General features: G+C 41.9%; 2 protein-coding genes across 3 annotated transcripts; both read right to left on the bottom strand.

Moving 5' to 3' along the window:
* Positions 1 to 1,027: 1,027 nt before the first annotated feature.
* LOC311120292 (sialic acid-binding Ig-like lectin 5) lies at positions 1,028 to 5,931 on the bottom strand. The gene is made up of 9 exons (XM_084157833.1): positions 5,886 to 5,931; positions 4,970 to 5,120; positions 4,485 to 4,862; positions 3,739 to 4,059; positions 3,233 to 3,490; positions 2,827 to 3,111; positions 2,524 to 2,650; positions 2,227 to 2,308; positions 1,028 to 2,073 (listed from the first exon to the last, which is right to left on the bottom strand). The coding sequence occupies exons 2-9, from the start codon at positions 5,028 to 5,030 to the stop codon at positions 1,687 to 1,689; spliced, it is 1,899 nt and encodes a 632-aa protein (XP_084013959.1). The 5' UTR covers positions 5,031 to 5,120; positions 5,886 to 5,931; the 3' UTR covers positions 1,028 to 1,686.
* An 8,195-nt stretch (positions 5,932 to 14,126) lies between these two features.
* LOC311115895 (myelin-associated glycoprotein-like) lies at positions 14,127 to 21,540 on the bottom strand (the record flags this gene model as incomplete). 2 transcript variants are annotated; one of them, XM_084157352.1, is made up of 10 exons in its annotated part: positions 14,127 to 14,288; positions 14,996 to 15,049; positions 15,465 to 15,567; positions 16,239 to 16,338; positions 16,639 to 16,941; positions 17,092 to 17,352; positions 19,190 to 19,447; positions 19,975 to 20,271; positions 20,549 to 20,917; positions 21,495 to 21,540. In XM_084157352.1, the coding sequence occupies 10 exons, from the start codon at positions 21,538 to 21,540 to the stop codon at positions 14,127 to 14,129; spliced, it is 1,953 nt and encodes a 650-aa protein (XP_084013478.1). The 2 variants fall into 2 exon arrangements, with proteins under 2 accessions (XP_084013478.1, XP_084013479.1); XM_084157353.1 differs by lacking the exon at positions 14,996 to 15,049.
* Between the last annotated feature and the right edge of the window lie 317 nt (positions 21,541 to 21,857).

Genomic DNA, 21,857 nt, shown 5'->3' with positions numbered 1-21,857 from the left:
TGCAGGAAATTGGCTATAAACTGCTCATTATTCTCTCCGCCCTATGGCAAAATTAGTAAAATAGCATGAAGTTAGTTATAAAATTGCAAAATCTTCTCTGAACCCCATGACAAAATGTGTAAGTTTGCAGCAAACTTGCTTTAAAACTGCAACATTTCTCTAAGTCCCAAAGCAAATTGTGTAGAATTGCAGGAAATTAACTAAAAAATAATAATAATACTTCTCTGTGGTTTAGGGGGGCCCTAAAATGTTGTGCTCGCAAGGTGGGGGAAACAACATTTAGCTTAGAGCCCCCAAAAGGCTAGGGCCGGCTCTGGCTACAAGTGTGAGTATGGATGTGGGTAGGCAGACCCGCGAGCCACTGCTGCCCCCCATGATGAGTTCAGATTTTTTGTGGCCCCCACCCCCATCAAAGTTGCCCATCCCTGATTTATACCATCGGTAGCCTATAATTACTGTTGAATGAAATTTGTGGAGATGGTAGATTGGAAATAGCTAAAAAAAGACACCATTCATACATGCTTTGAACAGATTTCAGAGAACAAACCAATGAAAATACACAAAACCATTAAAAGTGAGGTAGTGCTTCAATATAAAACAATGTTGAAATAATGCACACTTATAAATAGAAAAATATTCTCATAGATGGGTTAGTTGACAATGTCACGAAAACGATACACACTCTTCAATGGGGCAGAAGGCCGTGTGTTATCGTGAATCTGGGTGGCCAGATAGCTACAGTAGCAACAATGACACAAAGCTGCCATGTGGGGAATCGTAGGTGGCTCGTTTCAGCTAGTTTTATTTGTTCTTGATACCATGTCTTATTATGACTGATGTCATGTCTATGCTAATATGTCAAAAAATCGTTAGCTAGCTAACCAACAACTTTAATAATGTATTTGAGAGACAACAAATGCTCATTGTGCAAATGTATTTTTATTTTCAATAAACAGTGGAGACAAAATATAGTTTACATGTTGTCAACAATCAACAATCTAAGTCTGTTTTGCCCCATAGCTGTGCACGCATCTGTTTTGTTGCTAGACAACCAACCCGTCTATAGCACACAACTTTTAAAAGCATAATGTTTTTGTTTTCCTGATTCATTTCATTTGAGCTCTCTGGCTAGCCCAAAATGAGAATTATTTATAACATTTTGACACAATTTTCTTCAGTAAATCAGTATTCTATGTACAGAAATATATTGGTTACAACCACACATACTACCTAATATCCCCACCCCCTTGTCAAATCGAAATGCAAAAATGAAAGGAAAGAGGAGAAAAACAAGAAATGGTTTGACCTCTCTACTTTTCCAAACCACATCTTTGTCAGTCCTTCCTCATGGTGACAAAACAGAATCGTTACAAAACTAAAATTGTACAACCACCAGGCACATACAGTACCATCTGACACAGGGCTGTAAAATAAAGCATTTACCAAAACTTTTAACTACAGTAGTTTCAGTTATTAAACAAAGTCTCTGTATTAACATAAAACATTCCAACTGGATTCAGCACATGAGGAAACAACACCAAAACGATTAACTACAGTAGTTTCAGTTGAACAAAAGTCCCAGTATCATCATAAAACGTTCAATCTGGATTCAGAAAATTATATAAGAACCCATGGCTGTATAATCCTGTATGCTATCCCCAACTTTTCCTCGCGAAAATTGCTGTGTCACTCACCACCCATAATAGCCTTGACGTTGGAGTAAAGCGCTGTATCCTCATCTGTCTCTGCTGCTGGCTTACTGTTCTCTTTCTCTTTCTCCTCCTCCATCACTCCACTCCCCTCTCCTCCATCTTCATCCCCTTCTTTCTTCTTCTCTCGTTTGATTTTGGCGTACTCTGACTCTGTGGGGGTGGTCTTCTTCTCTGACTCTTCAGGAGTCTTCTTCTTCAGTAGGGAGTAGTTGATACTGACGTAGTCCACTTCATTTGGTTCTTCCCCTGTGGCATATTTTCCCACGGCTCCACTGGTCTGGGGCCCTCCATTTTCAGCTCCCTCCCTCAGCACCCCCTGCAGAGGGGTCTGTTCGCCCCCCACAGCCTGTCCTGCATCCATCTATGGAGTACATTGCAGAAAACACTGTGTTAGGAGTCTTTTGTTAGCTTGGTGGTCCCAGATCTGTTCATGCTGTCTTATCAACTCCTATTGGCATGTCAATGCTAACTGAATGTTGGTAAAGCTGAATAAAGAAAGAAACTGGTACTGCACCTGTTGGTCTTCACATGCCACTATCTCCAGGTTCATGAAAGGACTTTTGGAGTCTGAATCCTTTGGGATCCTCTCTTTTTGTCTAAGGAAAATATAATGAATGACATTTCTCAGTAACTATACTTTGGAGGGGTTAGTAAGCACATACATTACAATATGGTGCAAGGTATTGGCACTTTTGACAATATATATAATTCTCTTCATAGTATTTATGAATTTCTAAAGACAATCTGCAATTGATTTTAAAAACAACACTCAGTTAACACTAAATGTACTTCAGTAATAGAATGCATGTACCTTTTACATTTCCCTGTCAAACACAGGAAGATACAACAGATGGTGGCTGAGAGGGCTGCACCAATCACAAACGCAATAATCAGTTTTCGGTCCGACAGCATAGCTATAATGCCGTCCCGTTCCTTCTCTAAAAAGACAACAACAACTCTGTATTAGAATTGGGTCACATTACTTCATATCCTCTGGAAGAAAAATATATATTATTTTCCGACTAATTCTACAGAACATTCTCAATATTGCATACATTGGGTGGGATTGGGAAGCTGTGGCTCTCTAACCAAGTAACTTGACTTATATATTTACCTCTTTGATTTTCTTGGCTCTTATGTTGGGTGACCTGCAACTTCTCTCTCACTACACCCACCACATTTCTGCTGACACACTCCACAGTGGTGTTGTTGTGGTTTCTAACAGGCAGGCTGAGGGTGCTGTTCACTGAGGAACCCAACACTGACGTAGTGTTCTCTGTGTTGAGCACCAACAGCGGCCACTCTATGAGGGGTAAGGGAACCCCCTGACTGACACACACACAGGTCATGACCTCTGCCTGATCCACACACCCAGAGCCAGGAAGAATCACAGGATGGTCTGGAAAAAGACAGTGATGAGAGAGGTATCAGTGCTAGATTGATGTTAAAAACATGCCAGAGTAATTCCAGATCTTAAAATATAAAATGAGTTTGTATATTTCAATCAAGTATGTACTTACACATCACAGTGACAACAGTGGAAGCTGTCATAGTCCTGTTGAGGTGTTGCGCTGTACACACATACTCCCCAGCATGCTCTCTTGTCACATTGGAGATGGTGAGAGTGGCATTTCCAGTGTAATTCTGAAGTGGGGCACTTGTCCCGTTCTTACTCCAAGTGATGTCAGATGGTGGGTAACTGTCAACACTGCAGGTCAGACCCAGGGTACCATCCTCCTTCACTGTTTTATTTCCAGTTATTTGGGGGTCTTTCACATCTTTGAGTGCATAGAGTTTCTAATTTTACACATGTATTGTTACACATACACTAAATTCAAACTATATTGGTTGAGGGACTAATTACAATGGATCATGATTAAAAAGCAAGGGAAAAGGTCAAAGCCATGACATAACTGTGTATAGAATGCATATTGTATCATTTGCTTATTATCAAGGTTATTCCTAGGTTTCAAAGATTCTATGTAATAAGGTGTTTAATGTAAAATGTAGGTGACATGGTACTCACATGTCACATTCAAAGTTACTGTCTCTTCAATTTGATGTTTTTTCTGAAAGGTTACTTGACACGTAACCTTCATGTTGTGGTGCTCAGCTGAGGGGGTAAAGGTCAAAGTTGAGAAGTGGGATGTTGTGATGCTAGTCAGGTCCTCTCTCTTCTGTATGGTGGTATTATCTCTGAGCTCGGTGATGTTGTCTCCTGTCCCTCTCCATGTCCATGTGATGTTAGGAGGAGTTCCAGAGCAGATCCCCGGGGCGGTGCAGGTCAGAGTGGCTGGTTCTCCCTCTGTCAGAGGAGGAGTCAACACTGAGGGCTTCTGGGTCAGAGCTGGAGACACGAAATACAAACACAGAAGTGAGTTTTACGTGGTCCTCTGTAGCTCAGCTGGTAGAGCACGGCGCTTGTAACGCCAAGGTAGTGGGTTCGATCCCCGGGACCACCCCATACACAAAAAAAATGTATGCACGCATGACTGTAAGTCGCTTTGGATAAAAGCGTCTGATAAATGGCATATTATTATTATTATTATTACATCTGTGTACTAAACAGCAGTGACACATAATCAGCCAAAGGAGAGCAGCATTGATGTGTTAAGTCTGAATAGGAGTATTCCCAGTAATGACATCTTGTCCTGTTATGAGAGGACTTTATAATAAGGGAAACTTGAGAGGGAACTTGGCAAGTGTGTACTGTATACAATGAAGTACAGTAATAGTCTGTCACTGTAACTGGTAATAATAGTCATGAAATACCTTTCACTGTGATTTTCACTTTCTTGGAGTATGTATATGCACTTAGCAGTCTGAATTGATTCTCTCCAGCATCATTCTCTCTGATGTCATTGATGATCACACTACAGTTCTTCTTTGTCAGATCAGTCTCCAGTAGAGACACTCTCTGTTTATAACCCTCCTGAGCTTTAGAGGGAGTTTCAGAGTGGATAATTATGTCTTCATCCTGATCACATTTGCCATTTTCAGGGCATTTGAACCATATTGCTGCAGTAAGATTGAAGCTCTCTGCATGACTGAAGGTACATGAAATAACAGCACATAGTCCCTTCTCTGCTGTTATCTCTGCTGGACTGAAGGTGAAGGTCCAGGGTGATAAATACAGAAAGCACTTGGATACTACTTTACTTGTTCACATTTCTTTTTAGGATATAGTAAATATTGAGATATTTGCCATCTACTAATGATTATTATAGTAACAATAGAAGTGATAAAAGGCACCTTACGTTTGCATGTGGCTCTCTCTGTCAGGGAGAGAAGTAGAGCTGCCCAGATGAGGACCCACATCCTGCCTCGATGAATCAACCACAGCACTGGGGTCTCTCTCCTCTTTCTCCTCTTTCTGTATGGTCACTATCTCTGTCTGTGTCTACTGGTCTGGAGCACAAGACAAGTGTGAACTAAAATATGAAATGGTGTTGTGATAATAACAACATGTAGCAATACACATCTGATAATAATGTTTCATTACAACTTTATGAGTGCTACAGTGTCATTCATAACAACCTTCTTAGCACTTTTATTCAACTATTTTGCTGTAATGCCTAGAGAGTATGTCAAAGAAACATTTATGGTCACAGTTCATATGAATGCCTTCTTCATAATGCATTACAAGCACATGTATAACTCCTTATGAGTGACTCCTTATAATACACTATAATCCCCAACATAGGCGCTAATAACTGCTCATTAATATTTTTTAACTGCTTTCATAATTTTTTATGACAACCTTCTTATCACTTTTATTAAACTAAGATGTATTTTGCAATAATTCCTAGAGAGTATGTCAAAGAAAAAGTTATGTTAACAGTTTACATGAATGCCGTCTTCATAACACATTACAAGCACATGAATAAATTACTCCTTATGAGTGACTTCATATAATGTATGACATAGGTGTTAATATCTGCTCATAAATATCTTTAACTACCGTACATTCATAAATAATTATGCCTAGGCTATATAAAGCCTTATGAAGCAATGGGTTGCCTTGCCCTAAATGATTAATAGAACATTACCATTACATTACGTAGTCATAATTACGTTTTAACGGTCATTCAATGTAACGAGACAAAAATATATAATGGTTAAATAGTTTGTCTTTCGATCCATGCACAAAAGTAGACTTAATCAGCACATTACCTCTCTGTGTGCTCTCTCCTCCTGTTGATCAGGAGCCCTGTGTGAGACTCTGATGGGTGTGAACTGTCACTTCATGTCCCAGTCTCTTACTCCTCTCTCTTTCCTGGTGCTACAATCCAGGAAGTCCCTCTGTACTGTTTACCGTCCAGCCATACTGTACTGTATATAGACCATAATCAACCAACCCAGCAAACCACCTTGGTTAACATTTACATTTTTAGTAATTTAGGAGATGCTCTTATCCAGAGCGACTTCCAGTAGAGTCAATAAATGTTTTCTGTATTGGTCCCCCATGGGAATCAAACCCACAACCCTGGCATTGCAAGCACCATGCTCTACCAACTGAGACACACACTGCAATCCCAACATACACTGCATTCCCAACATACACTGCATTCCCAACACAGACTGCAGTCCCAACACACACTACAATCCCAACACACACTGCATTCCCAACACACACTGCAATCCCAACACACACTCCAATCCCAACACACACTGCAATCCCCATGCCTTTTATATTTAGATGCAGTTTTATTATAAGAAAGATTTCTATAAGATGTCTATAAGAAAATGTGTACATATTTCAAGATTGGCTGTTTGTAACATGTACATGTGTATAATATGGAGAATGCCAAACCCAGATTTGTGATTCTTCACTCCAGAGAACGCATTTTTCCACTGCTCCAGAGTCCAATGGTGGCAAGCTTTACACCACTCCAGCCTATGCTTAGTATTGCGTATGGTGATTTTAGGCTTGTGTGCAGCTGCTCGGCCATTGAAACACATTTCATGAAGCTCCCGACGAACAGTTCTTGTGTTGACGTTGCTTCCAGAGGCAGTTTGGAACTCGATAGTTAGTGTTGCAACCAAGGACAGACGATTTGTTTCCGCCCACAATCTTTCACTTATACAGACATATCAGACCCACTTTTGAAGAGTGATGACAAGAAGTAATGATAATAATGCAACTGATCACAGCCGGAAGTGGAAGAAATTGGTTTCAACAATGCCTGATAAAGTATCAGTAATGTGTAAACTGTCAGATTAATTTCACTGTCAATTTGTGTAGTTGTAATGGATGTGCATGTAGTCAAAGATCAACATAAATGACCATTACTGCAATTTCTCTAAAAATAATATTACAGTAAAGGGCATTATGCCTTCTTAGTCTTCAACTCAGTTTCCCATTACATTTGTATTGTATTTTAACCAGACCTGTTAGTGCGTCTTCACAGAGTTTGACTAAAGCTTACAACACTGTGGGCCCTAGTTTAGATCCTCTTCCCACTTTGAGACTGTGTTAAAGTGCTAAGGCCTTGCTGTATTTGTTAGGTTGGGTTTTACTTCTCCTGAATACTTACATTTAAAGTATTTATTTATCGGTACTTTTATAAGGTATTCTGGATATGGCTTCATTTCTGGTTGCATGAGCCTCAACCTGTTCGCTACTCTTGCAAATGCCTTCCAAAGTATCTCTTCAGCATCCCCCAAACTAGAGATACTCACACAGTTGGTACCTAAAAGCCTTGTAGAGTTATTCTAGCCATTGTAAGACAAAGCTCCATCGAACACCTTTGGCATGAATTGGACCGCCGACTGCGAGCCAGGCCTAATCGCCCAACATCAGTGCCCGACCTCACTAATGCTCTTGTGGCTGAATGAAAGCAAGTCCCTGCAGCAATGTTCCAACATCTAGTGGAAAGCCTTCCCAGAAGTGGAGGCTGTTGTGGAGGCTGTTATAGCAGCAAAGGGGGGACCAACTCCATATTAATGCCCATGATTATGGAATGAGATGTTTGACGAGCAGGTGTCCACTTACTTTTGGTAATGCAGTGTATGTCAGTTACCACATTTCCATCCACAATTTTTATGCTAGTAAAGTGATGGAAACAGGAAGTTTTGATACAATTTGTTGGGGAAATGCCTTTATTGCAAATATTTAAATAACCACCATCATATCGAAGTATAAACTTGGAGTCAAGTAATGATATGGTGTGTGGTCCTCCACTATGACTCGGGAAACCATGCAGTTTATTAGGCTTCAAATTAAATAAATTATGAACTTCACAGGGTGGTGAAAGCGCATGGTTATTTTGATGCTACTTTCCAATAAATATCGAGGGTCTGATTCTGGTGACATGATCGATGCTTGGCTGCAGTTTGACAAATACAAATATTCTCACTCTTATCCATAATAATCTCATCATGTAGACTAGCCTACCAGCACAGCGTACCCGCACTGTATCTGGGTGCTGTTAGCTAAAGTGCATCTGCTAAGATCAGAGTAGGCACATTTGCTATTTAATGCAACAGTTTTTGTGACAAAACTATCGCTAGAGTTATTCGGTACATGACAACTTAAGCATAAATGTACATTTTGTGTGCATTACGTCATCACGCAGTGATTATATCTGCAACAAGTCAGTTTGGTGGAAACGTGCACATTTTATTCCACATGAATATCTGTCGCCAATTGGATGGAAACCTAGCTAGTGGGGTAAAGAGTAGAACTAAAGTAGAATAGTGTTGGATAAATTAAACAAAGTGTTTTCGTACCAATTAGTTTGTATCACTTCTCATAGATATCCCTGGGTCAGAGAAGAGGGATGTTGCAGTCTTTCCCTGGATAATCATTGGCCTGTCCCTCAGCCTTAATGTGGCCCTCCTTGTCTATCTGACCAGTCCTTCTAAATGGTAAGACAACATGACAACCCCACAGTTGAACACATGGGGACATTTGGCATAAGGTCAGGAGGCATAAAATTCTTATCATTGTTATATTTAGCTTTTTTTTTATCAATAAGTTAATCAAGGTAGGACTGTCTGAGAGAGGTACATTATAATCAAGGAAAACCTTTTAGCTCCGTTTGGCTAACTGAAGTTGGAACCAGAGACCATAGCCTAGCGGTTAGAGAGGCGAGCCAGCAACCGGAGGGTTGCAAGTTCAAATTCCAGGTCCGGTGGGAAGTGAACTGGCAACTGGAGGGTTGCTGGTATCAAATCATTGATGCCATTGCGTGCCCTTGAGCAACCCACACACCCAGTGTCAGGTTAGTGTTTTCCGTCATTAATTTAGTTCTGGAGGCAGCTCTGCAGTGGTCACTAGCTGACATAGCCAAAAGTCATAACATTTGATTTTACACCGACTTAACCCTAACCTTAACCACACAGCTAACCATAATGCCTAACCCTAACCTTAAATTAAGACAAAAAATCTTTGCAGCTGACCCATCTAGCGAAACTCGCTCCGTTCTGCCTCCAGGGCTACATTCATGACAATAAACGTCAACCTGCGGGACAGTGCTGCAGCCCCCCCACACCTCTCCAAAATGTTTATATATGTGTATATATGTGTTTCTTTCAGAGATGTTGGGTTAAAAGAGGAAGTCAAATTTCGGTTGGACCTTGTGTGCAATAAAGTGATCTTAATCTTACAAAACAGGTTGCAACTTCCTGTACAGTAGATGCTTCCTTTATGTTACTATTTTCAGAACTGCACAACTTGGCTCTAAAATCATCTCAGATAACAATGTTTTTGTGACTAAATAGCAAAAAGGGTGAAAAGAAGAGAGCTAAAGAAGAAGATAGTACCTACATCTCATTGGTCAAGGAAGACGTGTCTCCTGAATATGACATCATCTCCCCGAATCACCAATGATCCTCTGCTTGTGATAAACTTCTATTTTATTTTAGAGTTTGGTTCAGAGGCTTGATTTTGCTCTTTTATTTCAATGTAAATTATTTTCTATTGCTATACATTTTTTTCTTAGGGTGAGCGCTGAATGCATTTTTATGTGAATGAATTCAACCTCTTTTTCTGAATAATGTCTCAGGCTTTTATGCACACAAAAAATATCTCAATTATAACCGAATGATGTTATATTTTATGTAAAAGCACATAAACTTTTGTTATCTTCCTCATGTTCAACTATGTTAATCAAATTGTTATGTAGATAATCAAGGTACCACAGTTGCAAATATTGTCAAGTGAAATGGTTGAAAAAAAAAACTTTGTGGGATGTAGCTACTGCAAACAATGAGGGGTGGTTTGGGAGGAATAACTATTACATACTGTATCAATAAAGTAATCCTACTACATGGGGAAAAAAGTATTTAGTCAGCCACCAATTGTGCAAGTTCTCCCACTTAAAAAGATGAGAGAGGCCTGTAATTTTCATCATAGGTACACATCAACTATGACAGACAAAATGAGAAAATAAAATCCAGAAAATCACATTGTAGGATTTTTTATGAATTTATTTGCAAATTATGGTGGAAAATAAGTATTTGGTCAATAACAAAAGTTTCTCAATACTTTGTTATATACCCTTTGTTGGCAATGACACAGGTCAAACGTTTTCTGTAAGTCTTCACAAGGTTTTCACACACTGTTGCTGGTATTTTGGCCCATTCCTCCATGCAGATCTCCTCTAGAGCAGTGATGTTTTGGGGCTGTCGCTGGGCAACACGGACTTTCAACTCCCTCCAAAGATTTTCTATGGGGTTGAGATCTGGAGACTGGCTAGGCCACTCCAGGACCTTGAAATGCTTCTCACGAAGCCACTCCTTCGCTGCCCGGGCGGTGTGTTTGGGATCATTGTCATGCTGAAAGACCCAGCCACGTTTCATCTTCAATGCCCTTGCTGATGGAAGGAGGTTTTCACTCAAAATCTCACGATACATGGCCCCATTCATTCTTTCCTTTACACGGATCAGTCGTCCTGGTCCCTTTGCAGAAAAACAGCCCCAAAGCATGATGTTTCCACCCCCATGCTTCACAGTAGGTATGGTGTTCTTTGGATGCAACTCAGCATTCTTTGTCCTCCAAACACGACGAGTTGAGTTTTTACCAAAAAGTTATATTTTGGTTTCATCTGACCATATGACATTCTCCCAATCCTCTTCTGGATCATCCAAATGCACTCTAGCAAACTTCAGACAGGCCTGGACATGTACTGGCTTAAGCAGGGGGACACGTCTGGCACTGCAGGATTTGAGTCCCTGGCGGCGTAGTGTGTTACTGATGGTAGGCTTTGTTACTTTGGTCCCAGCTCTCTGCAGGTCATTCACTTGACCCCACGGGATGAGATCTTGCATGGAGCCCCAGATCGAGGGAGATTATCAGTGGTCTTGTATGTCTTCCATTTCCTAATAATTGCTCCCACAGTTGATTTCTTCAAACCAAGCTGCTTACCTATTGCAGATTCAGTCTTCCCAGCCTGGTGCAGGTCTACAATTTTGTTTCTGGTGTCCTTTGACAGCTCTTTGGTCTTGGCCATAGTGGAGTTTGGAGTGTGACTGTTTGAGGTTGTGGACAGGTGTCTTTTATACTGATAACAAGTTCAAACAGGTGCCATTAATACAGGTAACGAGTGGAGGACAGAGTAGCCTCTTAAAGAAGAAGTTACAGGTCTGTGAGAGCCAGAAATCTTGCTTGTTTGTAGGTGACCAAATACTTATTTTCCACCATAATTAGCAAATAAATTCATAAAAAATCCTGTGATGTGATTTTCTGGAAAAAAAAATCTCAATTTGTCTGTCATAGTTGACGTGTACCTATGATGAAAATTACAGGCCTCTCTCATCTTTTTAAGTAGGAGAACTTGCACAATTGGTGGCTGACTAAATACTTTTTTTCCCCACTGTATAACCTCTTCAGGGTGTACTTTCCATACTGTTTTGGGTATGAGAGTACAGATAACAAACTATATAGATAAACTGAGCTGGTCACATTCTCTGTTGTTTACTTTATTTATTTTTTGTTTGGAACCAAAGAAAGATGGCTTTGCTTGAGGCAGGATAGACTTGTCAAATAAAAGAGAGTGATCAAACATCATCATAGAGCTCTTATTGTCATTAAGTAATAACAGTGCTAATTTGCAGAAAGATTGCAGAATTCTGATCGGAATTATTGTGTCAAAGATATTTTTAAAAAAATCACAATACTAATAATGAATACCACAAAGTAAAGAAAGTACAAATCTGCTTTACAACACAGTATGTGACAAACAAATTAGATAAGACATGAACAACGCTTCTCCATTTTGTTTCCAGGTTTAGAAATAAATAAACCCCCCATGAGGCGTTCAAGAGAACCGATGACAGTAAGTGTTACTAACCGGATGTCCATATTGGCTCGTCTCAATGTTGGGTAACACCATCTTGAATGCTCTGCCATTAGGTCTAGTGACTTAACCATGTCAGAACAATTACATAAAATGTTATTAACAGTCATGACAGCTGACATAAGCTTGACAGCTGACTTGACACTTTCATGGCACAAATCTTTGCTTAAGTCAGCTCATTGGCTAGGCATACAGTAAGCCAACTAATTTACATAAATAACAGTTTGTGTCATGACAGTGTAAAGTGTTGTCAGTATTTTGACATCAGTTTTCATGACCGAAAATGACATGTTATGACTGCGTTATGTCACCCTTATGACAGAGAAGTCAATTAAAGTGTTACCAAACCTGTATCCGACTTGCCTGTGTAAACCATTGTGTAATACTGAGCATGTACATACCGTAGTGTATTTACACATATGGCTGACAACATAATAGTCATGCAGGGTATTTATTTACATAATGTATACTGGTATCCATTTACCAATCCGTATGCAGCTTATTATTATTGTATTAACAGTAATTGTTATCTAGTTATGCCATTAGTGAGCTTGGAGATTACATTACATGAGTTGATCAAGTATATTTGAAAAGCACAACCAACTGTTATATCAGCTTCACGTTTGTGCCACTCAACTGCTTCATCTGATACAACCCTATAGGATTAGGCATCGATTTCACAATTCACAACCATTGAAGACATTTTTGTGAGAAGCGGTCTCAGGTAAGTGATCCTTTGAAACAGCCACAGTGATCAGTGTTCGCTGATCTTTCAGCACTGTTTACATACACACACACACACACATTGTCTCAACAAGATACATTTTGGCCTGCTGTGCGAGTGCTACAGTGGAGTCATGTATGCCAGATTGATCCAAAAATGGATTCTAACCCATTGGTTCCCATTTAAGGATAAGTTAACACTTAGCCTTAGCAAAACAGAGACATTGTCCAAAAATACTTGTAATTAAATCATGGGCAATGGCATAAATAGAACATTCTGTGTTACCCCGGCACATTTCCCCAAGAGCAAACCACAACGCAATCAGTGCTTGTAATGCATAAGAACAAAATAAATCAGGCCACCTCTTGCACGAACAGAACCTTGTGTTTAATGCTCGACAAACCTCTAAGAGTATCCATCTTCTCTCTCTATATAAAATCAAATAAATTATTCATTTCTCATCATCATCAAAAGCTACTGAGTCACAGCACATATCACTATTGAACTATATGTGAGATGAAGATGACTGGCTTCAACTGGATATGTACCAGGCCTGACGTTTGTTGAACACTGGTCAGTGTTGACAACCACTGGATCAGGAAGAGAGAGGAGATCCCTCATTTCCTCCAGATCCAGGGTCAGCAATAGAGATAAGAAAAGAAAAAGCACAAAACACACCCCTTTCCCTGACACTTCGACTGGCAGCGGACACAGTGGAGAAGGACTATAATGGACAGATCTAGAACAGGAGCAGGAACAAGCTAGCCTGGTATCCAAACTGATTGCGCTGCATTTCACAGGAAAACAGAGGTGAGCGCAGCGTTCAATCTGGTTTAACAAGGCTAACTATGAGTATGATGTAGTGTGACATACAGAAGGGGAGCCCCAGAAAATGTGTTACTGTGTCCCAAGCTTGATAGCAATGCCAACAATGAATGGTGTAGAGATGGAAATAGCAACATTGAATGTAGATGATACAGTACAGTACAGTAGCTAACACATTGCACCTGTTGTGAGTGAATTGTGTGGCTATGAACAGTAAAGTAAGAGCTGGGAGACCGACAGCTGCTGATAATACAAAGAGCTTTTTACATTGTCCACTGGGCCGTGTTCCGACCCTGCAAGTAGCTACCAGCAGTCCTGGGTGGCGAGATGTGACTGGGGCTCCCCCTGGAGGCCGGGGGCTTGACTAACGGGGACGTCAATTCAGATGAGTCAGGGACGGGGGGAGACGATTGGGGATCTTGGTGTGATGGTGAAGGGTGGTGATGGTGTCCACGGGGGAGGGGGGAAGACGTTTGAAGAGGGGGCGAATGACGTGAGGTGGGGGGCGACAACATGGCTGCCACTGTGTCCCGCGGTGACGAGGGGTCAGGGAAGGATCGCGATTCATTTGGCTTTGATCTCGGTGTAGTCGCTGCCGTCATCCCCCCTCCCTGAGGCCCCCCCATCCCTGGAGCGCCCCCCCAGAAACTCCAGGGCGGCATAGTTCAGCTCTTGCCTCTCCAGGTCTGCCATAGAGCCCACAGGTTGATAATCCCCGTCTTCTCCCTGTTGAAGGTATGGAAAGAGAGAAGGCCCATTCAGAATCACAGATTATACCAGCACAGTGCCACCAATGCCATTGACATCTCAGAACATAGAGCGTATAAAGGTATAACATGACAGACATTGAGAGAGGAGAAAGGAGGGTTAGTTGTTATTGGTGAGCAGAGGTGTAAGACAAGGAGATTGAGGTGGTTGAACATATCCTGTTAGTATCGAGGCAGCCATGCAACAGCAGTCATGGAAATCAAAGGCAATACAGCACATGGAAGCGGATCTCAGACAGCAGACGACTGTGGGCCATATCTGGTTGTTTGGTGACACATACAGTATGGCTCAGTTCTGGCACCACAATGCGTCATATGGCCCAGATCTGGTCCGAATGTAGGAGATGCGAACTGGGGGAGGGTTGGCACTTTGCTTATGGGCCATCTCTGGCTTGAGTTGTGTGGCCCTAACAACATTCCCTAGTTACTGGGCTACTTTTGGTCTGAATGTGGGCCACATCCACCTTGCCAGACAAGGTCTGGACATTTCATGTTAAGGATCCACTTCAGGACCGTAACACCAAGTGGTTAACAGGGCCAAATGGTAAGTCGTTATATTGTAGATTAGGGCCATCATATAATTTTGCTGTCTGGGATGTGTGAGGGATGCGGTCTACCACTGAGACCTGGAGTTGGGATTGGGGTAGGGTTGTTTAGGTACCTTACCGTACTCTCCTCTAGAATGGAGGTAAACTTTGAGCCCAGAAGCTCTGTCTTAAGCTGTGCAAGAGTTAGGGAAAAGAAACAGAGACAGAAGAACGCAGAGAAGCGATGAAGCAGAAAACAGTGGTTTGGAAAGGCTATGGTTGCAGCTACTCCAGCGGTACTGTGATAGATAGCTATAGGGGTACTGGGACTCTCAGGCTAGGTCAGTAGTTGGCTGGGGAAGTTTACATTTTCTCTTTAACATAAGAGGTCATATCGGTTTTTGATAATTTATGAGTATCTCCACGGAATGAACATTACCGTACATCAAAAAAGAGACATGAATTGAACGGGTATAGTATAGTATCAGCATCAGCAACGGGTCAGCTATCTTCATAAATAAATAATAATAAATAAATATCTTTCTCGTGTCTGGGACAGATCTGAGATCATTATCATCATTATAGTCATCATCATCAACATGTCTCACCACTTTCTTCCTCAAACATTGTTTGTCCTTCTTGACTGTGCTGTAGTACAATGCTGGGTTCTCCAGTTTAGACACCAGGTCCTGCCCAGGGTTGCCATTCTCTCTGGGGGGTGGAGTCACAAGATCAGACTCGGTCTCATGACCACTAACTAACTGAGGGTGACACTCCAAGCCTGGGCATCCATTTTAAAACAAGGGCCTGTTTCCCAACATAGTTAACAATCTACAGGCCTATAGTTTATGGTTGTGGTCGACGTTCATGGTTGTGGTTATCGTTTCATGGGTTTAGTTGCGGTTGAGCCGACACCCTCTCTTGGAGCGACTTTCTGTAAAACCATTTGTCGGAGTGTGATGTATTGCTATAATGCTGAAGCACCTTAGTTAAGTAGGCTACCGTGGCTGTATTTTTAGCTAAGCAAGTCAAGGGTACAAAGCAGTATCAAAGCAGGGAATTGAGCCTGCAAACTATAGGCTACGGTTAGTCTGGCTTGCTAACCCCACTCCAACAGGCAGCCATTTTGGATCTCCATCTCAGAGGATTTCAGAAAGGGGACTAGTGATGGCAAATTAATTGAACTCGCTCTGGCGTTAGCATAACTTATGACCATGATTCTCACGTCCTTCCATCGATCAATCATTCACACATGAATACACAGAGGTGTTTTGGAATGGATGGCTAGGCTGAAGTGTTTCCTTATCATCAATTTAAACAGGAAATGACTACCTGTAACTCGTATCAACCCCTGTCACAGTTAGTGAAGGGTGGATACTCACTTCTTGTTGTTATGGCCCACATATCTCACTGCTGCGATGATGAAGGCGATGACAGCCACTCCACCAATGGTGCCAACGATCACTGCCATCATGTACTTCTCTAACATCGGACAAGAACATCATATTGAAGATAGTGTAGAAACAGAAAATACTGTTTTGCTAGGTCATGGTACTAAAATATAACTTGTTTACATTCAAGATAATGCCATTGCCATATCAAGCCAATGGGGTAGCCAGTTTGTGCTCTTACTTATACAGTCAATCTAGATATCATATAAAGGTACTATACTTCTCATTTCAGTTCAATCTCTCATGTATGCTCGGCTATACAATGTTTAGCATTTTAACGGTATGGAGTTTGTTTCTGTGTTTAACCATAAACCTGAACTTGTGTACTCACTCTCCTGCTGCAACTCCAGATGAACGCTCTCCGACCCGTACATGTTGCTAATGCTGCAGTGCACATTGACGGCACCGTTGCCCAGACGCTCACCCTTCTCCCGAAGCTTGATCATGCCCGTGGACGTGTGGCCGTCTGTGTGCGTGTAGTAGTTGTAGCGGCCATCCGTGTCGTTGATGGTGATGTTCTTGTCGGGGAGGTAGAACTCGATGGTGGGCTCAGGGTTGCCTGTAGCCATGCAAACACACTGGACTCCCTCCCTCACCACCGTGCACTTGGACTCTTCCAGAAGGACAGGGGCGTCTGAAGAGAGGGTGGAGGTAGGGGTATGACTGATATGTAGTGGGATGGGATGGTGTAGTGTTGTGTAGCGTAGTGTGGTACAATATGATATGATATGATACCATACCATATGATATGAAACAACATTACATGATTTGATGACCCACTCACATTCCACAGTGATGTTGAGGGAGCTACTGGCTCGTCCGTGTTCGTTCTCTGCCAGGCAGCGGTACTGTCCGTCTCCCTGAGGGGTAAGATCCAGAAGCTGCAGCACAGACACCTCCTCGGCTGTGATGGTGCCCACCAGCTCCCCGTCCTTCAGCCAGGTGAGGGTGGGCGCAGGATTGCCTTGGGTGCTACATTGCAGGGAGATGGAGGAACCTTCCAAAATGGTCAGGGAGCCATTTACCACTGGCTCACTGGGAGGGTCTGCAGGGAGGACAGAGAAGGGATGAAAGGTAGTGATAGGAGGAGAAAGAAAGGAGTTGAACGACGGAGTAAGTTAAAGAGGATAGAACGTACTGTGTATAAACAAGAGCAAGAAGCTATGGGCCTGGTTTATCACATTACTAATAAGTCATTATATACAGTATATTGCGCTTCACTACTTCAAAGGAGAGGCATTTGAACATAAATATTTTATTATTTATCAAAATATGTTTTTGGGCAGAAAGGCCTTCTGGATCATGTGAATTTTCATGTGCCTTAATAACAAACTTGTATACCATCTTTAAATAAGTATACAATTTAAATTACGAGCCTAGTTGGTTTAGCATCGGAAAAAGACAAGAACCTTCCCACTAGCCATGATTGGCTGAGATAATGGGTGGGCTGGACATTCCGAGAGATGAGTTCGGATTGGTCTGCCATGTAGCAGGTTTCTGTCTATAATGAGCTGCTCAGTATGTGTAGGTAATCCTTTCTAACGCAGATTTTTTTAAAGATAGCTGCCCACTTTCTGGAGGACCAAGTTTTGAAATCAGTGGAATTCCCGGTGGAAGCAGAGCATGATAGCTAAGGAGATCGAGAAAATTCAGTCGTTTGATTGCAAATGCGGAGGGAGTCGAAAAGAGAACACAAAACACCTGTCTCCGGATTACATCTTCAAAATTAAGGGCAACCATGGCATCCATGACAGAGAGGGAGAATCGTTCATCCATGTACTGTATACGGGTAAGAGAGTATAGCTAGCTACATTTTCAGATATTATATGTTTCTAATTTTCATTGCAAGTTAAAGCATACTGTTAGCTAGCTAATGTTTTTTTTGGGGGGGTGGGGGGTAGATCAGCTTAATATTGCAGATAGATTGTAACTTCCATCAATGTAATTGTCTGCATCACTTCCAATCCCTTCCAATTAGCTAGCTAATGTTAGCAGGCTGGCTGGCTCGCTAGCTAACGTTACGTGTATGATCTGTGTAGTAATATTATTCATATCTCAGAGCCATTTGCATTGCTAGTTATAGCCTAATGTTAGCTAGCTAGTACTGTTTACACCTTCTGTATCCTGTGCATGTGACAAATAAACTTTGATTTTATTTTATATAGTGTGTGTTTACCAGAGACTGTAATGTGAAGAACAACATGACCTTCACCAAAGTGAAATTAGGATTAAATGTTAGGCAAACAAGACAGTGTCCAAATTCAAAAATGATCCAGTAGAAGGGCCTGCTTTTACAATCACAACCATAAGCAATTTTCTGTAATTAGCTCGCCATTAACTTGTAAATAATGATCTTGTTGTGAGTTTATTTTTCTGTAATAATGAATGACAACTGTATACAGACATGTTGATAGACGCAGTATAAACCAGCCTTTAGTCTTGAAATCTTTGGTTGTTTAGTACATGACCGTACTCACTGTTTAGCACATTGCCTCACATCTGAATCCTTAAAGAGATAGGTGGGGCTAAGGCTTAAGAGGGTGTGAACGATGCTGAATGGGTGTAGACAAAGAAGAGCTCTCCAGTAGGTCTACTAAAACATTCAAGGGCCATTTTCTCAAGTTTATCAACTTTCAAAACATAATTACTTTCCCATTGTTCCTCAACTGTAGTGTATGATATATCATTTTCTTTACTTTTATCCAATGTAAAAAACACAATTTCAAATTTTGCTACATAAGACCGAATCGAGCCGGTTGGTCACATATGTCACCGCAAGTGACATAAATTAAAATGTCAGCTTGGTTGACTTATAACTACAATGGTTAAATGTAACTATTTTTGATTATTCCACAAACACAATGTTGCACAATGACACTCACACAAGACGGCCAGGTACATGGATGTGTTCATGACGCCGTAGCCGTTATCCCCCACGCAGGTGTAGATGCCCTCCTGAGCGGGGGTTAAGTCATCCAGGGAGAGCGAGGCGTTGGAGGCCGTGTCCCACAGTAGCTCCTGGTCCCCAAACAGCCAGGAGATCCTGGGAGGAGGGTTACTGTCCACCTCACAGTGCAGCGTCACGGAGCTGCCCTCCATCACCTCCACGGACACGTTCACCCACACCGAGCGAGGGGCGTCTGGGGTGAGAGGAAGGGGAAGGTGGGGTTAGACTTGTAAAAGTGACAAGTGTATAACCTGGTTAAAAGTGTGAGGGATTGGTTATTTGGACACAACAGAGGACATGTTATGTAATGTGGGGGATTATATAAATATAGAAGAATCCTGCTGACTACGCCAAACCTGGTTAAACCAGACCCAACACTGCGCTCATCATTGTTTCAAAGAAAAACAAAGGTGAAACATAGAAAAACAGGTTTGGATGCAAGGCTAACATACCCTATGGCAGCCATGTCACAATCATGCAATATATTGCAAAATCAAGCTGCTATCCTTCTACTGTTGATGGAGAATAATGGATAACTGTAGATATTGAAAATGGTTCTACAATGTGTGCGTCAGAAATATGGCAGGATTAGTTATTCTATATTTATATAATCCCCCACATTACATAACGTGTCCTCTGTTGTGTCCAAATGACACGCTTCTCACAGAACTTGAGGATTCAACCTACAGGTTTGGTGACAACGGTCAGTTGGTCACTTACACTTGACGTCCAGAGAGATGAGTCTCTCGTAGACCAGGGTGCTGTTGGGGTAGTAGACCCTGCAGCCCAGGAGCTGGCCGTTGTGCCTGGGCCTGGGGGTGAAGGTGAGCGTGCTGGACAGTACGGCTGTATTGCTTTCTTCCACGTAGTCTGAGGTATACTCGGGTTCAGGCAGGTAGACTGTGTTCATCCATTCGATCTCTGGGCTATTCTCTGGACAATTGTCTGGAGCATAGCACGTCAACTCCAGATTCTCATCAGCGACTATCTCCTCAGGGATGTCAATGTTGGGCTGGTCTGGGGGTGTGAATGAGTTAAAATTCACCAATTCACAATATTTACCTGTTCTCATTAAAACTATAATAATTATAATCACAGCTAGGGCAATCCTAGCCTGGCCCAGATCTATTTGTGCTTGCCAACTCCTATTGTCATTGTCAGGCCATGTAATGCCAAACAGTGTCCACAGTAGTTGGCAAGACAGCACAACAGATATGGTACCAGGCTAGGGAAATCCAGACAATAAATGTGACACCTATGATTGTAAACAATTGTAAACATAGTAAATGCTTACCCAGCACCTTGAGCTCAGAGAAGTCTGGGTAGGTATAGATGTTGGCACCGCCCAGGTCGGCACGGAAGTAGTACCTCCCTGAGTGCTCTGTACCTATATTACTGATGAGCAGGGAGCAGTTCCTCTGGTGCAGGTCCCCAATGAGCTTGGTACGCCCTTTGTAACTTTCATGCACAATGTCTGTGCGCGTCTTGAACACCACAGGTGGGAAGAGCTGGGGGTAGGGCTGGCCAAAGTACCAGATGCCGTGGATGCCGCGGTACGGCCGGATACTGGACGGGTACATGAATGTGCAGGGGATGATCACGCAGGAGTTGGTCATGGCTGTGATGTCCCTGGGTATCCATACGTTCCACTGGCCACTGACATCTGAGGGAGGGAAGGAGGGAGATGGGAGGAAGATTGGAAATTGTAATATTGAGAGTGAAACTGTATATCAATGAACAATCAATCTACAATACATATACAGTTTCAAATGGACTCACTGAGAAAAGATGAACAGAGAGAGACAAAGAGAGAGAGAGAACAGAGGATGATATCATGAGGTTCTCCCTGGGTGAGCTGGTAAGAGCAGAGACCCTATGTGGAGGAAGCATATGTCTCACTCTCACCACTGGCACCACTGTTTAAGTGAGAGGGACAAGGTTGAGCCAAGATGGACGCCAGCCAGCCATCCCACAGCACTGGAACAGTAGGCTGATTCCCTGCTGCCATGTGTGCCAGTTGGACCCTGTGTACCCTTTTGCTTTAGTGTTGTAAGTTTGACACACTGGGTCAATGCAGTAAAACCACCCAATCAGTTTTACACTGAAATTGCATATGTAGATTAATTCATTTCTAGTATTAAATCTGTAGCCTTTAAGGGAATTTCCACAGTCTGAGTTATTGTGGTGTAATTGAGTAGTTATTCACACTGACAAGAGAGAATGAGAAACATAAGTTTTACCTTTGATGATCAGCAACAGCGGCAGAAGCAGCTCCAAACACCACATGGTGTCTGTTTAACCCTGAACCAGAGACCTCTGCAACAGACATCAGACATCAATTACACATCAACTACTTCACACTTTACCCTTCTATTCTGGACCAATGGAGCCCCATGCTATGTGATATATTTTGAATATGCCATTATAGTGACATGTAACGAATGTCAGTAGTGGTGGCACATAACTGCAATGGTTAAATGTCCGTTTTTTTTTTTACATATTCTAATGAGCCTATGTTGCTTTTATCTCAGGTAACAATGACATATCTCAAGATGATTGTGAGTAAAAAGACGGTAGACGTTACTGACTATCACCTTGAATTG

This window comes from Coregonus lavaretus, assembly GCF_964263955.1.
Source record: "Coregonus lavaretus genome assembly, chromosome: 3".
Classification (NCBI taxonomy): Eukaryota; Metazoa; Chordata; class Actinopteri; order Salmoniformes; family Salmonidae; genus Coregonus; species Coregonus lavaretus.
This window is presented reverse-complemented; position numbering and strand designations above follow the sequence as displayed.